We start from the raw sequence: 15,910 nt of genomic DNA, 5'->3' as shown, positions 1-15,910 counted from the left end.
ATGGAGGGAGAGGGGGCAATGGAGAGAGGGGAGGGATGGAGAGGCGGGGATGGATGGAGGGAGGGGGGAGTGGAGGGAGGGATGGAGAGAGAGGGGAATGGAAGATGAATCAGTCTCCGAGGGAGAGATGGAAAGCAGGGATGGAGGGTGAGCCTCCAGAGAGCAACAGATCAGTGTCACCTTCAACACCACGTCTGTTCCAACACGTCTCAGATTGAAACAGAGAAACACAACACGCCTCCGGATTCACCTGCATGACCTTCCAACAGATGCAGACACAGGCTTCATAACCAAAACAAGTAGAGGCTTTACACGCATACTATGGCTTCACCCCAAACGGCACCCTACTCCCATGAAGTGCACTACTTTTGACCAGAGCCCTATAGATCCTGGTCAAAAGTAGTGCACTAAAATAGGGAATACCGTGCCATTTGGGATGCAACCTATAAAATCGCAGCAAACTAAGGAACTAAGTTGTAAAAAAGTTAGGGTGGTGGGCATTGCAATAACTTCAGATGCTGTGCACTTTTAGTTCAGATGAAGTCTAAGGAATGTGTTGGGTTGGAAGGAAGGAAGTGAGCAATAGCCACCAGCTGGTTTATACGGTATAAAGCAATCTTTTATTTAATGCTCTGACTGGAATACAAACTAGAACATGTCATGAGTGTTTACTGACCGACACGCAAACATTGTAGAACAGTCAGAAGTCTTCACGGTAAAACTAAATGACCAAGTAAACAGTGCTCGTCATTCAGGACTACTAAACTCCAACTGGTATTCAAATGATGCAACATTTATTTAAGAAACAGTAAGTGTCAGCTGAGATACAGTAGAGAGTAGAAACAGTAGACAGCTCATTTTAAATAGCAAGATAAAAACGAAACGGACAGCTTTGTGAGATCTAAAAATTAAATACAAAATTTGACAACATACAAAAGGCATTTCTTAATCAAAATTCTAAAAAAAAAAAATCTGAGCCTGTCCTATTTAAGGTTGTATTCTAGCAAAACCACACAGAAAGAAAACCAACCAATCTTCCACCATTTCCACTAATTCGACGTCACGGCTTAGGATCCCGACGTACAACCTTGATTTCTAACTGTCAAAGCGTCGCTTACAACAGATTATGTACTGTGTAGATATGCAACGTGTGTCCCTTCACCACAAACGGCACCCTATTCCCTACAAAGTGCACTTCTTTTGACCAAACCCCTATGGGGCCCAGGTCAAAAGTAGTGCACTACATAGGGAATCATTTGGGACAGAATCATGTCTTCATTTTGTGTGATTCATTCCATATTCATGCCATGACAAGTGGCACATATCTAGGAACATATTTATTTACTTTGGGTCTGTGTTGTTTGTCAATTTAGCGTTGTGATTTTTACACAAAAACACTTCATTCAACGCTAACGTACAATATCCGGTCTAGACAAAATCCTGTTCACTCAACCACCACATAAAGTGCACAGTAGTCACAGGGTTGAAGATATCCACATGGCTTGGTTCTAAATCAGTTACACACTGGTTCTGTCCCAAATGGCACCTTATTCACTATGTACTGCTTTACGTTTGACCAGGACCCATAAGGCTCTGGTCAAAAGTACTGTACTATAGGGATTATGGTGCCATTTGGGACAGAACCAGTGACTCCGTAATGACAGACGCCTGCTGTTGGTCATTCAGTCTGAGTTTTAACATGAAGCGTTCAGCCATTGGGAGGAGACAATCTCACCAGCCAAACATGTACTCCATCGCTTTGGAAACCAAACTGTCATCTTTCCTTGGGGTCTGTCTGTCAGCTACCACCTGAAATCACAAACATATAACATGGCTGGTGAATTACAAAATGGTCCATGTCCCTAGAAACACAAAGTGTCACTTGACATTATTTTATAAGACTGAAATGTATTGTTCAATTAAAAAGGCAACCGATCCGTGCATTCACATGCATTTTACCCTTTTTCAATCATGTAGTATGTATTTTGAGAGTATTGTACTGATTGAGGTTCCTGTACATTTTTATCCTGAGCTGTCCCTTTGCTGTCTTCTAGTGGTCTATGATGTACACTACATGACCAACAGTATGTGGACACCTGTTCGTCGAACATCTAATTCCAATATCATGGGCATTAATATATATTTACATTTACATTTTAGTCATTTAGCAGACGCTCTTATCCAGAGCAACTTACAGTTAGCACATATATTATTTTATCAAACCCACAACCCTGGCGTTGCAAACGCCATGCTCTGCCAACTGAGCTACATCCCCTGCCGGCCATTCCCTCCCCTACCCTGGACGACGCTGGGCCAATTGTGCGCCGCCCCATGGGTCTCCCGGTCGCGGCCGGCTACGACAGAGCCTGGATTCGAACCAGGATCTCTAGTGGCACAGCTAGCACTGCAATGCAGTGCCTTAGACCACAGCCTCCACTCTTCTGGGAAGGCTTTCCCACTAGATGTTGGAACATTGCTGTGGGGACTTGCTTCCATTCAGCCATAAGAGCATTTAGTGAGGTTGGGCACTGATGTTGGGCGATTAGGCCTGGACCACTCCCTCTTCAAATCAGGATTGATTGGAATAAGGGCGTGTATCAAAAAAATAAAAAGATTATTGTACTCCCTGACTAACGAGCTATTTACACTAGGAAGCAGCATTGCGCGGAAGCCATTCACTTTCAACGGAAGGAAAGAGAGAGAGAGAGAGAAGCGGAGTGAGCGGGGACCGTCGAGCGACACGAGCATGGCATCTGAACAGGGCGGGACTGAAGTTGGGGAAAGCGAAACATTATTCAAATCCTCTGCGAGTGACCAATCGAAGCTCACCGTAGGTTCCCAGAGCTCAACATTAACGCCTGTCCTCTTCAGACAATAACAATATAGATTTAAGTTGTCCGAATGGACAGGTTTTTAAAAAAAATTAAAAAATAATCATGCAAACAAACAATTGGCCAACTCTGATCAGAATTGCAATGTGTTTCACAATGTCCTCCCAATCGCTGCAGAGCGCATCGGAGTATAATTATTGTAGGCATGCATTGACAGGCAGTCATGATTGATGGTCTAAACTGCTTGGAGTAACCCTGGATCGTAAACTATCATGGTCAAAACATGTTGATATAACAGTTGCTAAGATGGGGAGAAGTCTGTCCATAATAAAGCGCTGCTCTGCCTTCTTAACAGCACTATCAACAAGGCAGGTCCTACAGGCCCTAGTTTTGTCACACCTGGACTACTGTTCATTCGTGTGGTCAGGTGCCACAAAGAGGGACTCAGGAAAATTGCAATTGGCTCAGAACAGGGCAGCACGGCTTCCCCTTGGATGTACACAGAGAGCTAACATTAATAATATGCATGTCAATCTCTCCTGGCTCAAAGTGGAGGAGAGATTGACTTCATCACTACTTGTATTTGTAAAAAGTGTTGACAAGCTGAAAGCACCGAGCTGTGTTTAAACGACTAGCACACAGCTCGGACACCCATGCATACCCCACAAGACATGCCACCAGAGGTCTCTTCACAGTCCCCAAGTCTAGAACAGACTATGGGAGGTGCACAGTACTACATAGAGCCATGACTACATGGAACTCTATTCCACATCAGGTAACGATGCAAGTAGTAGAATCATATTTAAAAAAAACAGATAAAAATACACCTAATGGAACAACGGGGACTGTGAAGCAACACAAACATAGACACATGCATACACACACACACGATAACATACGCACTATACACGTGGATTTTGTGTTGTAGATATGTGGTAGTGGAGTAGGGGCCTGAGGGCACACACTTATTAGTGTTGTGAAATCTGTTATGAATATATTGTAATGTTTTTAAAATTGTATAACTGCCTTAATTTTGCCGGACCCCAGGAAGAGTAGCTGCTGCCTTGGCAGGAACTAATGGGGATCCATAATACATACAAAATGTGCACATTTCTTGATATTCATTGCTAGCTAGTGAGTTATTTGCCCAGTTATAGCTCACTTTTGGTCAGCAATGAAAATCGTGAAAAAGTAATGGTGTGTGCATCACCTGCGTGGGCCATTGCCAGAGGAGTGAGAGACATTACGCAGCAGGTATAATAATGATATACAACAGAGAAACTAGATAGCCCAATTCAAAACAGTGTAGTTTGGCTGGTTATTAGCATGTATTAAATGTCACTGTCATGTCCGATGTCCTAAAATAACTTTCCACCGGCACTCCTGTCGAACCGCAAATGGCAGGCACCCAGTTGATACGGGTGCAAAGTTGAAACCCAATGCTGCATACCCCGGTTGTAAAATAGTCTCTCAGGTGCTCAAAATTGGCTAGGATTCTCCTCTATTCAATACTGAACATGTAATTCTGACAAAGTTCAAATATATTCTTAGAATAGCCTAATTGACAAGTAACTCCTACGCTGTCAAGATCTCCCCTGAACACAGAATATATTTACCTTACAAATAGATCAACATCGTAGTTAGCTACCTCACTCTCATTAGCCATTTGATCCCTGGTTCATTGAATGAGGGAATTATTTTTTTTAAAAAGACACACGCATTCGGTTGTTGCAGGGTGGCAAACCATCCTCCAGGAGAGTCCAGGAGAACTACTGGGTGTGCAGGCTTTTACTCCAGCCCTGCTTGAACACACCACATTGTATAAAAAAATAAAATAAAATAAATAAATAAATAAATATCAGCTTCTCAACAGGACCTTGATAAGCTGACTCGTGTGTTTGAGCAGGGTTGGATCAAAATGGTGTGTGTTTTACACAGTAGCATGGTGTTTACCCAGTAGCCTATCCGTGCAGTATTTTACTTGGTGGGGGGTTAAGTGCCTTGCTCAAGGCCACAACGGCAGGAGACAGTGTATAATACATGGGATCAGAGAGCAGCAGCCTTCCATTGTCAACACCAGTGATATTAATGAAGGTAATTTTGTGAAGTTGGTCCTTGCATCATACAACACAACGTTCAGTCACCTTTTACAACACAACGTTCAGTCACCTTTTACAACACAACGTTCAGTCACCTTTTACAACACAACGTTCAGTCACCCCTTTTTGGCCCGTGGTGTTCGACTTGTTTTGGGGGAGGGGGAGACAAGTGACTTGATTTTTCAGACAAGTAAAAAAAAAAATAAGGATAAGTGTAGCGCTGGCTTCCAACCCCTACTGGATTGGCTGACAATGGCTGCTGATACGTAGCACTACCCTGCTAGCTTGCTAGCACCCACACGAGGACGAAGCTAGCACGGCTAGGCGAGTGCCACTTGTATAGTGTAAATGGGCAGTAAGTCAAACGCTGCTGAAACGCGTCAGTTTTTTTTATTTTTTATGTTGGCGCCATTGAACATGCCGTGATAATAAAAACATTGTAATTATATAAAAGAGGGCCTTGGTCCTCATCTTTTTCATGTGCTAACAACTTTCTGTTGGTTTGGTGAAACCCCCCTGATCCTACCTGGTAATCACTGCTGGAGGCCTTGTAGGCTGCACTGAGGGGCCTCATAGAGGAGCGAGGTGTAGCGACATGGTGGCCTGGGTTTCCGTTTCCGACCGGAGGAGTAAATACTGAGCCGGAGGAGGTAGCGCCTCGGTCTGAGCTCTCCATCACATTCTGAGAGACAGAGAGAACAAGAGAAAGCGAAACCAATTAAGAAATCATATTAATTAAAATGATCAGATGTGTTGTACACAAAGTAATAAAAGACATCCACTCACTCATTTCTAAATGTGTTGACTTTTCAGTTGAATTATTCTCACAGCGTAAAAAAAAATATCAAATTATCACTAATGAAAGTGTTCCTACGTAAATCTACCCAGAGCGACTTACCTTATCGATGCACGGTTTAACACCAACCATTATAGCCTCGCCAAAAATCTTCCCATCTTTACTTAGTGCTTTTCTTGCTTGGAGTTTAGACTGATATTGAATGTGCATCCAGTTACCAGTGTTGGACATCTATTAGCACAAGAGAACATAACGTCGTAACGGGACGGAACGCAGACAGACACAGAAATACACAGTTGCACTTCATTTTCAAAAGGAGGTCAATATTCTTACCACGTGTTTCATTATGTTTCCATACTGGGCAAACTGCAGCAGAATATAAGATGCAGAGGCTGGAGGGAACCTGTTTAACAAATAGTATTATTCAGTCAGGAAGCAGTTTATTTTTTCACCTCAACAAACCCATTCTAGGGGTGCTGCATTGTGTTCCACAGATCAGACAAATTCGGTGCATCTGTTTAAGGTCCTCCTGGGCACCAAGTGAGCGGAGTTTGCACACTTGAGATGATTTGATTGGTCCTAGAGTGAAAACTCTGAACACCTGCGGAACCAGGTGAGCTAAAAAGAATGTACCCACTATTTCAAACAGTTAAAGTTAGATATTAGGGGGGTGCAATACCAGGAACGTACCCAAACACAGTGATCCAAGTATCATCTAGACGGTCTTCGGAAGACAGTGCATCTCCCTGAGTGAAGAAAGGGTCTACTTGGGCTGGAGACATTGTTGACTTCGCCTGCTGTCCGGTGGTAGCAGGACTAAATATACTGGACGCTGTCAGAGAAAATTAGGACATACCTATGAAATCCCTCTCTTAGTAAAAAGGTGGAACAAACAAGTTAGATTTTTTTTTTTATTCAATAGCTCACCGGTTCCTGGTGTGACCGCCATATAACCAGACAGTGGGGTGTGCATCATTGAGAAGGGCTGAGAGAAGATAACAACATCAAAATGATTACACGTCGTCTTGATGCAGATACACTACTCAAAATCAAAAGCTTCTGGTGAGATGCTAATGTAGCAGGTGTAGAATCACTAAGGATTGGTTAGAACACTTCCTGGGCTAAAGAGACAGATACCAGAGTGGCTGAAGAGTCTGGGGGCTCTTTGATGTTATCTGCATGATGCATCGATAATAAAAAAGGGGAGCTTTTACACTGTTGGTTCTCGTGTCGCTCAAAACACCAAACACACACAGCACCTGAGCGCCACCCCCTTTGCTTTTACAACGGTTTGTTTTTCAAATCCAAATAGCGAGAGGTCTCAAATCCCCCAGGGAAATAAGTCAGAACCAATCAATTGCGCCCGCTTCAAAGCCGAAAGTAGGGTTACCAGACCAGTGGGTCCACAGCGTTCCTGCTCACCGTTCTACCACGTAAGTCTGTGCGTTAGTCAGGCTATTAGAACACTGCTCTGTGAGTCCAAAGTGTTGTGGCGCGTAAAGGTCCCGGGTTCACGCCCAGGTCAGGAGAGGGATGGACCCTACTCTGTTAAAAGATGTACCTGTTTATGTGCGCCCATAGGGGACATCCCTACAGCAGGACTGGAGAGGTCATCGTAGATACTTCTGACTGGAGGGGCCCCACTCTTGTCTTTGGGTGTAGGAACCACGGGTTGGGGGGGAGAGCCACCTAACAGAGAGAGGGTTACAGAAACAGTCAGGGATCAATCGGAAATACGGCAGAGATGACAAGACTGCCTTCGTCATATCACAACACTGAAAGTGAAAGTAACAGATCTGATAGTAACAAATAAGGAGGTGTTTTAAAGTCACGCTGTAGGATTTAGCTAGCCTAATTTGACTATAAAAGGGATGTTAGATAATGACATATGACAGATTGGAAAGTCAGCTAGCTAGCTACTTGTTTTAGCTGGTGAATGACCAATGACCCCCAAAAAGTAAACTCTCCCTCACCTGCTTGAAGTGGTGACCTCATTTCCATGACCCCAAATGACCGAGGCTGGGGTGTGACAGGTGCCGGCAGATCCCCCATTAAAAACCCGGGGAGAAACTGGGCACCCGGGCCGGGTTTAGGCGATGTTGGGGAACCCAGAGTCATTGGTTCCGTGCCTAGGGACACACATGGCAGATAACGTTAGTTAGCGAAGCTAATGAGTAAGTAAGCTACCTACGCTGAACAAAAATAAAAACGCAAGATGCAACAATTTCGAGTTAAAGTTCATAAGGAAATCAGTCAATTGAAATAAATTCATTAGGCCCTAATCTACAGATTTCATATGACAGGGAATACAGGGAATACAGATATGCATCTGTTGGTCAAAAAGTAGGGCGTGGATCAGAAAACCAGTCAGTATCTGGTGTGAGTGTGACTAACATTTGGCTCATGCAGCACGACATCTCTTTCTCATAAGAGTTGATCAGGCTGTTGATTGCGGCCTGTGGAATGTTTTCCTGTGGCAGGTAGCAGCGTCGTTCTGCTCCTGGGCAAGGCCGTTAACCCACTGTTCCCCCGGGCGCTGATGACGTGGACGTCGATTAAGGCAGCCCCCCCCCCGCACCTCTGATTCAGAGGGGTTGGGTTAAATGCGGAAGACACATTTCAGTTGAATGTATTCAGTTGTACAACTGACTAGGTATCCCCCTTTTCTTCAATGGCTTTGCGAAGTTGCTGGATATTGGCGGGAACTGAAACGTGCTGTTGTTCCAGAGCATCCCAAACATGCTCAATGGGTGACATGTCTGATGAGTATGCACATCATGGTGCCCCAAAAAAATCATAGCGCAAGAAAGTGCATAAATGAAAAGTGGAAACAAAACACCTTTTCACTTATGCACTTTCTTGCACTATTATTTTTGGGGCACCATTATGTTTTAATAAACATCTTTATTTTGCATTCAAGCCTCAGTTTAGGATTTATTCATTTTTTTCGATAGTGTGAGGGTCGCCATCTCTTCCAGTATTCTTATTTTGACTCCTATGCACCTGGGCATGAATTATTTGGTTGTGCAAACCCACAGTTTCATCAGCTGTCTGGCTCGCTCCTCTCAGACGATCCTGCAGGTGAAGAAGTCGAATGTGTAGGTCCTGGGCTGGTGTGGTTACACGTGGTCTGCAGTTGTGAGGCCGGTTGGACATACTACCAAATTCTCTAAAATGACGTTGAGGCAGCTTATGGTAGAGAAATTAATATTCAATTATCTGGCAACAGCTCTGGTGGACATTCCTACAGTCAGCATGCCAATTGCATGCTCCTGCAAAACTGAAGACATCTGTGGCATTGTGTTGTGAAGAAATTGCACATTTTAGAGTGGCCTTTTATTGTTCCCAGTCAAGCTGCACATGTGTAATGTTCATGCTGTTTCATCAGCTCCTTGATATGCCACAATTTCTGGGATCTTTTATTTCAGCTCATGAAACATGGGACCAACACTTTACATGTTGCGTTTATATTTTCGTTCAGTATAGTTAGTTGTTAACACAGAGATACCTAGCTTTGGATCTATGTTATTAGCTAACGTTAGTCTATAGCCTAGCCTCCTCCACATTGCTATCCCACTAACTTACTTAGTTGCTGATTTCAAAACTGCTTTTAGTTACTCATCACAACTCCTAACTGGCTAGTAACTAGGTAGCTAACGTTAGCTATAAACATTCCAACACACTGACATAACTAAATTAGCTAGCTAACTGACCAGTCACATTTACATTTTAGTCATTTAGCAGACGCTCTTATCCAGAGCGACTTACAGTTAGTGAGTGCATACATTATTTTATTTTTTTCATACTGGCCCCCCCGTGGGAAACGAACCCACAATGCCAAGCTTGCTAGCTAACGTTACAGTAACTAGCTAAGTTAGTTTGTTGGTTCGCTTCACAAGCAGCTTGTAAGAAGCTCAAAACGGAGCTAAAAAATAAAACACTGGTTAATTGAGTTTTCTAGTCGAGTTTCATAGCAAGCCGCTAGCAGTACATAAAACTAACTAGCTAGCTAAGTAAGCTAACTCGTGTGACAATGTGTTGGCTTAGTTAGCTAGCTAGTTTATTGCTAGCTAGCACTAGCAGTATTGTCTCTGTTTAGTTAGCTAGCGAGACTAAGAAAAATGATAGCTAGTTACCCACCTTGGAATTCCATCCTAAGGACCACTGGTTGTACCAAACCTTGGAACACGCGAATGAAACAAAAAGGGATAGGTAGCTAGAGACGCTGGCGAGGTTGAAAATGCACCTCAACTTTTCAAATACTGTCGGAAATCGCGCGTTAGTTCGGCACAAGTATTCACGTAGCTAGGCTGTGTAATGGCTTCTGTGTTCAGGCAAATGTGGTGGAATGTTTCATTGAAGGCAGGGGGAAAAACAACATTGATTTATTAGCTAGAAGCTAGCCATTTTGAAAAAAAGTGTAATGATATCTTACTGCAAAAACGTGGCGTGCTGTTAGTCAGCGCCGAAAAAAAAACTAGAATGGCGAGGCTGTCGGAAGTTGCAAAATTATTGCGGAAGTTATGATAAATAAGCAACTTTGTTGTGATTTCCACACTTCACTACATTGATTGATTGATTCTGTAAATGCTAAATGTATAGAAATTAGCACATACTGAGGAAATTACCACAGTTATGTGATATTCAGCATCTTACTTATGTAAGCAGTTCTGCAAAACATGCTGAATTTATTGGCTTGAATACAACATTTCTACATCAATTAGGCTACATCCGCTGCAGCTCATTGCATAACATCCAACACACAATACAGCGTTTGCAAATTATGAGAATCAAACAAATGTATACCTTTATGTGAAGGAGAGGAGCTCCTATTCTGTAGGACTATGCAGTTTACACAGAGCACAGGCTTTTGTCTCTCTGTGACACTATTGAGCATTACCCATAGTATGTTAAATTATTACAGTCAGGAAGTTTGATAGTAACTCAATACAGTTTACATAGGCCAGTCTTCTCTGGCTCGAGTCCCTGCAGTCAGCTGACTACTTGATTGGTATGTCAGTATACTATTAACACAAGTTGGGACATCTTTAAAAGGAGTCTGATACTGTAAAATCTATAGGCAGGTCTACATGAATAGCAGGACTTATGCCATAAACAACATAAACGTATACTGTACTGTGCTGTGCCTTGGATCCATCTATCCCTCTAGCTAAAATTATAATATTTTGTCTGCTTTTTATGTGGAAGTACAGTCATAATTCTGATAATGACAAATAAGGCAAATCATGTGATTCATGTCTAGTGAACGAGAATAACTGCAGGCCTTATTGTGACAAAGTAGGGCAATCGAGGAAATTGATGCTTGATTTGATTTAGGCCTACATTATAGGCGTATATATTTGTTAATATCTGTGTTTGTCGGTTGCTGTGTAGCCTTCCTGATAATGGGAGAGAATAACACAGTGACTATAGCTAATACTATTGAGAATAACACGCAGTTTACTAGCATTGATTAGATCTAAATCAGACAGTTATCAAAGCTGCCAGAAAGAACCTGCCTTCATGAACATGCTTTTTCTTTTGTGTGTACTGTAGGTCTAGTGTAGTGTGGGCCTATACACTGCAGTTCATACTACTCAAAATAAAGGCTATGTCCAGTGTTGTCTACTCGAAATACTTTTGAAAAAAGCATACAAATTGAGAACTAACGCAAATGCACACGGTGGAAATAAAATTATTACATAATGCGAGGATATTTTTCTTAGATTCCCGGCTGTTGGGCGGACAACTCGACCAGTAGGGCGGACAACTCGACATTGCGTCCCTGAATAAATACATCCTCCTCCTTTGCTTGAAAATGCCAACGCTACAACCAATATTCAATTCTTAGAAGAAAAAATTAGACAGTGCCAAACCTCAATTACATTTATTTTGAGTACCGTAAATCTATATGTTGTAATATGCTTCTCAGTGAGATCCGCATGCGCTTCCCGACTTGCTTTTTCTTTGCGTTCCTATCTTGTCAAGCATGCGCAGACGGCTCTTATTCCCATTACCTTATTTGGATATGGTAATTTGCAACTTCAAACAGCCTATCAGTAACCGAATATGTTGGCACGTGATGCTCAAAGATCGCTTGGGAGGCGGTGTCAAGTGTGGAGCTGACTTTAAAACCAGTGGGCAAGACACAGCGCTCTCAGTGTAGGGAGAAACAGGGACGAGATGTAGTAGGAAACTTGGTTTCTATGAAATTTAGTAATATTTACAAAATAACATAAAGAAACTTCACAATCCCTCTTAAGTTAAGAGTCTGCCCCAAGGATTTTTAGATTTATTTCAGTTTATTGAAGGGCATCTACACTCACTATTCTGACACTTTTGTAAAGATGTGTGAGGCAGTTAGTTAGCAAGCTAGCTAGCTAAGGCGGCAGGAGGAGAACAAAAGATTTTTTCAGTTTTGACCGGTTGCACTGACACCAAGTCCATGCAGAACGTGTCATCACCAACACAATGCCCGTGTTACTTTTTCTGATAGACACGTCCGCGTCAATGAACCAGCGCACCCATCTGGGCACTACCTATCTGGACATTGCAAAAGGCGCTGTTGAGACTTTCATGAAGGTACTGTAACCCCGAGACGAGCAGCCCTGGAAGACCCCCACGCGGGATCGCCGTTTTGATCATCGTGTGTTTAAAGTTGCTAACTAACCCTGACAAAAAATAATCGCTCGATAACCGTTTATCGTTTATTCTTTCCACAGCTTAGAGGCAGAGATCCGGCGAGCCGAGGGGACCGGTATATGTTGATAAATTTTGAGGACGTTCCCCTCGGAATCAAGGTAGAGTTTATTTTCGGTCATGTCCTACTTTACATTACGCAGCTAGTCTGATTGTCCTCTCACATTTCGATCACCTTATCAATTGTGTGAAAAATCTTCAGACGGAGCGTTCATACCCCCTTTAAAACATGGCCGACATTTTGTTTCAATGTGAGCACGGAGCAGCATCAGAGAGGAATAGGCGAAGCGAGAGGTTTCACTCTCGCCAAAAAAATCTGTCCAAAATAAGCCCAATGCGTTTACATGGGCTTATTTTGGACATAAACTTGTCGCTTGCGTTCCCGCCTTTGGGACAACGACTCCGATTGTTAGGGCGGAGACATGACCATCTCGTCATTATATACATATCTCTGGCAACATGGAACTCTGGGTGATTTTTAGGCTTCACAACTAGATAGTGGGGAGGTGGTGTCAGGGTTGCTAACTCACCACTTTGACCAACTGTCACTTTTGTCTCTACTTTAAATCGTTATTAGTTTACCATTTTTGTTTCTATGGATAGTTTTGTGGTTCAGCTGATACAGTAGTAGGGAATAAGCTGTCTTATTTGTTGACAATATTTCAAAGGCAAAAAAAAAAAAAAAAGAATTCACATACTTTGAGATGTTTATCAAGTTAATTACATTGTAAAAGTGTATTAATTGATCTGATCTTAGAAATCATCGACGTTGTCAGACAAAAATATAAACCCACTTTGTAGCTCAATTGGTAGAGCATGGTGCTTGTAACGCCAGGGTAGTGGGTTCGATCCCCGGGACCACCCATACGTAAAAATGTATGCACACATGACTGTAAGTCGCTTTGGATAAAAGCGTCTGCTAAATGGCTTATTATTATTATTGTTCCATGTGTGTTGTTGATGACAACTTGTATACCTCTTACCCTATTTCAAAAGGCTGGATGGAAAGAGAGCCATGCCACATTCATGACGGAGTTGAGGAACCTTCAAGCAGCAGGACTCACAACTATTGGCCAGTCTTTGAGGACCGCTTTTGATTTGCTCAATCTCAATAGATTAGTGTCTGGGATAGACAACTATGGACAGGTATGTTGTACTCCGAGATAGGAGAGAATTGGTTAACTTTTTTTCCCCTCTAGGGTCCCCCATCTTTTGTCCCCACCCCGCCAATCTCACAGTCTTACAAGCATCACACTCCTGTACATTGTCCCCACACACTCCCCTTGAGTGACAAGTGATGAACCAACAGTGTGGTAGGAGTTTCAACAACTTATTTTTTTACTAGTATTAATGTACCGGTTTTGACTTTTTTTTTTTGACGGGACTGCTGTTTTGCTCCTGTACCCAATGGTAAGGCATTTCATCCAAAGTAACACGTCACAATGAACTTCCTTTATCTCTCCTGTTTGTATAAAAGAGAAATGGATAGGCAATCGTTTTAAAGTTGGCGTGTTAATTAGAAATGGGTTCTCTCTAAACTGAAACATGAGGGGGGAGGAGAGAGAATCTAGAACAGGGGTATTCAAATCCTACCCTATGAGGTCCGGACTACTGCTGGTTTTCTTCTCTATCTGATGATTAATTGCACCCACATGTTATCCCAGATTTAAATCACCCTGATTAGTGGAAGAATGAGAGGAGGAGGGGGGAGCAGTGGAACTGGCTTTGAGGTCCATATTTGAATTTGAGGGATCTAGAATACGTCAGGTGCAGTATACAGGCAGAGGAGATGGAGTAAGACTTTGATATATGTGGCCCTAGACTAGTATTCTGGCCCTAGACTAGTATCCTGGCCCTAGGCCCTAGACTAGTATTCTGGCCCTAGGCTCTAGACTTGTATCCTGGCCCTAGACTAGTATTCTGGCCCTAGACTAGTATTCTGGCCCTAGGCCCTAGACTAGTATTCTGGCCCTAGGCCCTAGACTAGTATTCTGGCCCTAGGCCCTAGACTAGTATTCTGGCCCTAGGCCCTAGACTAGTATTCTGGCCCTAGACTAGTATTCTGGCCCTAGGCCCTAGACTAGTATTCTGGCCCTAGGCCCTAGACTAGTATTCTGGCCCTAGGCCCTAGACTTGTATTCTGGCCCTAGACTAGTATTCTGGCCCTAGGCCCTAGACTAGTATCCTGGCCCTAGACCAGGGTTCTTCAATTCCGGTCCTGGAGGGCCGAAACACTTCTGTTTTTTATTTCTACCTGGTAGTTAATTGCACTCACCTGGTGTTCCAGGTCTGAATTAGCCCCTGATTAGAAGGAGAGGATGAAAAACAGAGGTGTTTCGGCCCTCCAGGACCGGAATTGAAGAACCCTGCCCTAGACTATCATCCTGGACCTAGACGAGTATCAGTGATCAGCTCAACAGAACAGCGCTGAGGAAATAGTCCAGTAGTCCTCTCCTGATCCGGCCTCTAGAGAGCGGTTTCTGCCATGTTAGCCGCTCGTCTTTTGTTCCTCTCTCTGATAACCTTGTTAGTGATGGAGATGAGGATACCCACCTACTGGGTGGGACTATTTGTTTCGTCCTCTGTGATTTCCGCTGGCTGTCTACCTGCTATATGCATAGTAAACAGCAGTCAACAGTCTCTGCTTTCACGTACATGACATTGTAGGGCAATGTCGACTATTGTGACATACTGTATCTATGGGTCAACAAACGGATACTTAAAAAAAAAAACATAATCTTCCTAATATTACAGTGCTATACTATAGCGTACAGGATCATTATTTGCCAGTTAAGAGATAATGGTCTTCAGGTAAGTTGTCAGGAGGCTGATTGACTGTATAAATGTTTAACCAGCGTCTCCTGAGACAGGGAAGGACGTCCGCCTGTACCTTCAAGAGTAATGCATACATACTACATACATAATGCATGTAGAACGCTCTCTCTGTGTTCAAAGACCTCTATCGCCCCAGCAGACAGGCAAATGTAGGTACAGCCTGTACATGCACACACACACACACACACACACACACACATCATCCACACACACGCACACAGAGACATACAAACACATGAGGGCAATCTTATTTTGGTGATCCAATCTTTCCTCTTGATCAGTTGACGTAGGGTTCCATTTTAGAATGCGTCACAGCCACACCTTTTTAGTTCCAGTGTTTAGGTGTGGCCGCACCCTGCTTGGTCTCCGCCCTCTCCCCATGCCTTTGATAGAATCCTCAGACCTTGGTTTGGGTCTCGTGCTCATCTCCTTTCCTTCATCTGCACTGATATAGTAGAGCTGGACTGGTGAAATCACTTTCCTGGTAGGGATCCACCACATTGCTTTCACCTATCCTGTCAATTCAAATGAGTGTAAATGAGGTAGAGGAGAGGATGTCAGTTTTAGACTATTGAGATGCATCCCTGGTATCTGGTATGACCACATGGGCTGCTATAACCAAGACCTCATGTTTTGTTTTTTTGCCTGGA

General features: G+C 43.2%; 2 protein-coding genes across 4 annotated transcripts in view; one reads left to right on the top strand and one right to left on the bottom strand.

Annotated features, from left to right (window-relative positions):
* Positions 1-772: 772 nt before the first annotated feature.
* Positions 773-10,210, bottom strand: LOC311128720 (nucleoporin NUP35-like). 3 transcript variants are annotated; one of them, XR_014613223.1, is made up of 10 exons: positions 9,867-10,180; positions 7,700-7,855; positions 7,288-7,415; positions 6,654-6,711; positions 6,417-6,558; positions 6,060-6,129; positions 5,829-5,957; positions 5,457-5,612; positions 1,663-1,809; positions 773-1,546 (listed from the first exon to the last, which is right to left on the bottom strand). XR_014613223.1 is itself a non-coding variant. In XM_084160966.1 (9 exons), exons 1-9 carry the CDS (start codon positions 9,877-9,879, stop codon positions 1,732-1,734), a joined length of 930 nt encoding a protein of 309 aa, XP_084017092.1. In that variant the 5' UTR covers positions 9,880-10,210; the 3' UTR covers positions 773-1,731. The 3 variants fall into 3 exon arrangements, 1 of the variants encoding a protein (XP_084017092.1); XR_014613224.1 differs by having other exon boundaries at positions 773-1,530; positions 1,652-1,809; positions 9,867-9,990; XM_084160966.1 differs by having other exon boundaries at positions 773-1,809; positions 9,867-10,210.
* A 1,675-nt stretch (positions 10,211-11,885) lies between these two features.
* Positions 11,886-15,910, top strand: part of LOC311128991 (integrator complex subunit 6-like) — a 33,161-nt gene continuing 29,136 nt past the window's right edge. The window contains exons 1-3 of the mRNA XM_084161224.1: positions 11,886-12,308; positions 12,449-12,526; positions 13,422-13,571. Of these exons, the coding sequence (XP_084017350.1) occupies positions 12,198-12,308; positions 12,449-12,526; positions 13,422-13,571 (339 nt within the window). The 5' untranslated portion in view covers positions 11,886-12,197. The remainder of the gene's footprint in view (positions 12,309-12,448; positions 12,527-13,421; positions 13,572-15,910) is intronic.

The sequence above is a fragment of the Coregonus lavaretus genome (assembly GCF_964263955.1).
Source record: "Coregonus lavaretus genome assembly, chromosome: 5".
Lineage (NCBI taxonomy): Eukaryota > Metazoa > Chordata > Actinopteri > Salmoniformes > Salmonidae > Coregonus > Coregonus lavaretus.
Note: the sequence above shows the minus strand (reverse complement) of the source record. Positions and strands in the feature narration are given on the sequence as shown.

Coding starts and splice junctions, on each gene's coding strand:
- LOC311128720 (XM_084160966.1), bottom strand. Junction 7,416..7,699: donor GAGGTCACCACTTCAAGCAG/GTGAGGGAGAGT, acceptor TCTCTCTGTTAG/GTGGCTCTCCCCCCCAACCC. Junction 6,712..7,287: donor CTATGGGCGCACATAAACAG/GTACATCTTTTA, acceptor ATCTTCTCTCAG/CCCTTCTCAATGATGCACAC.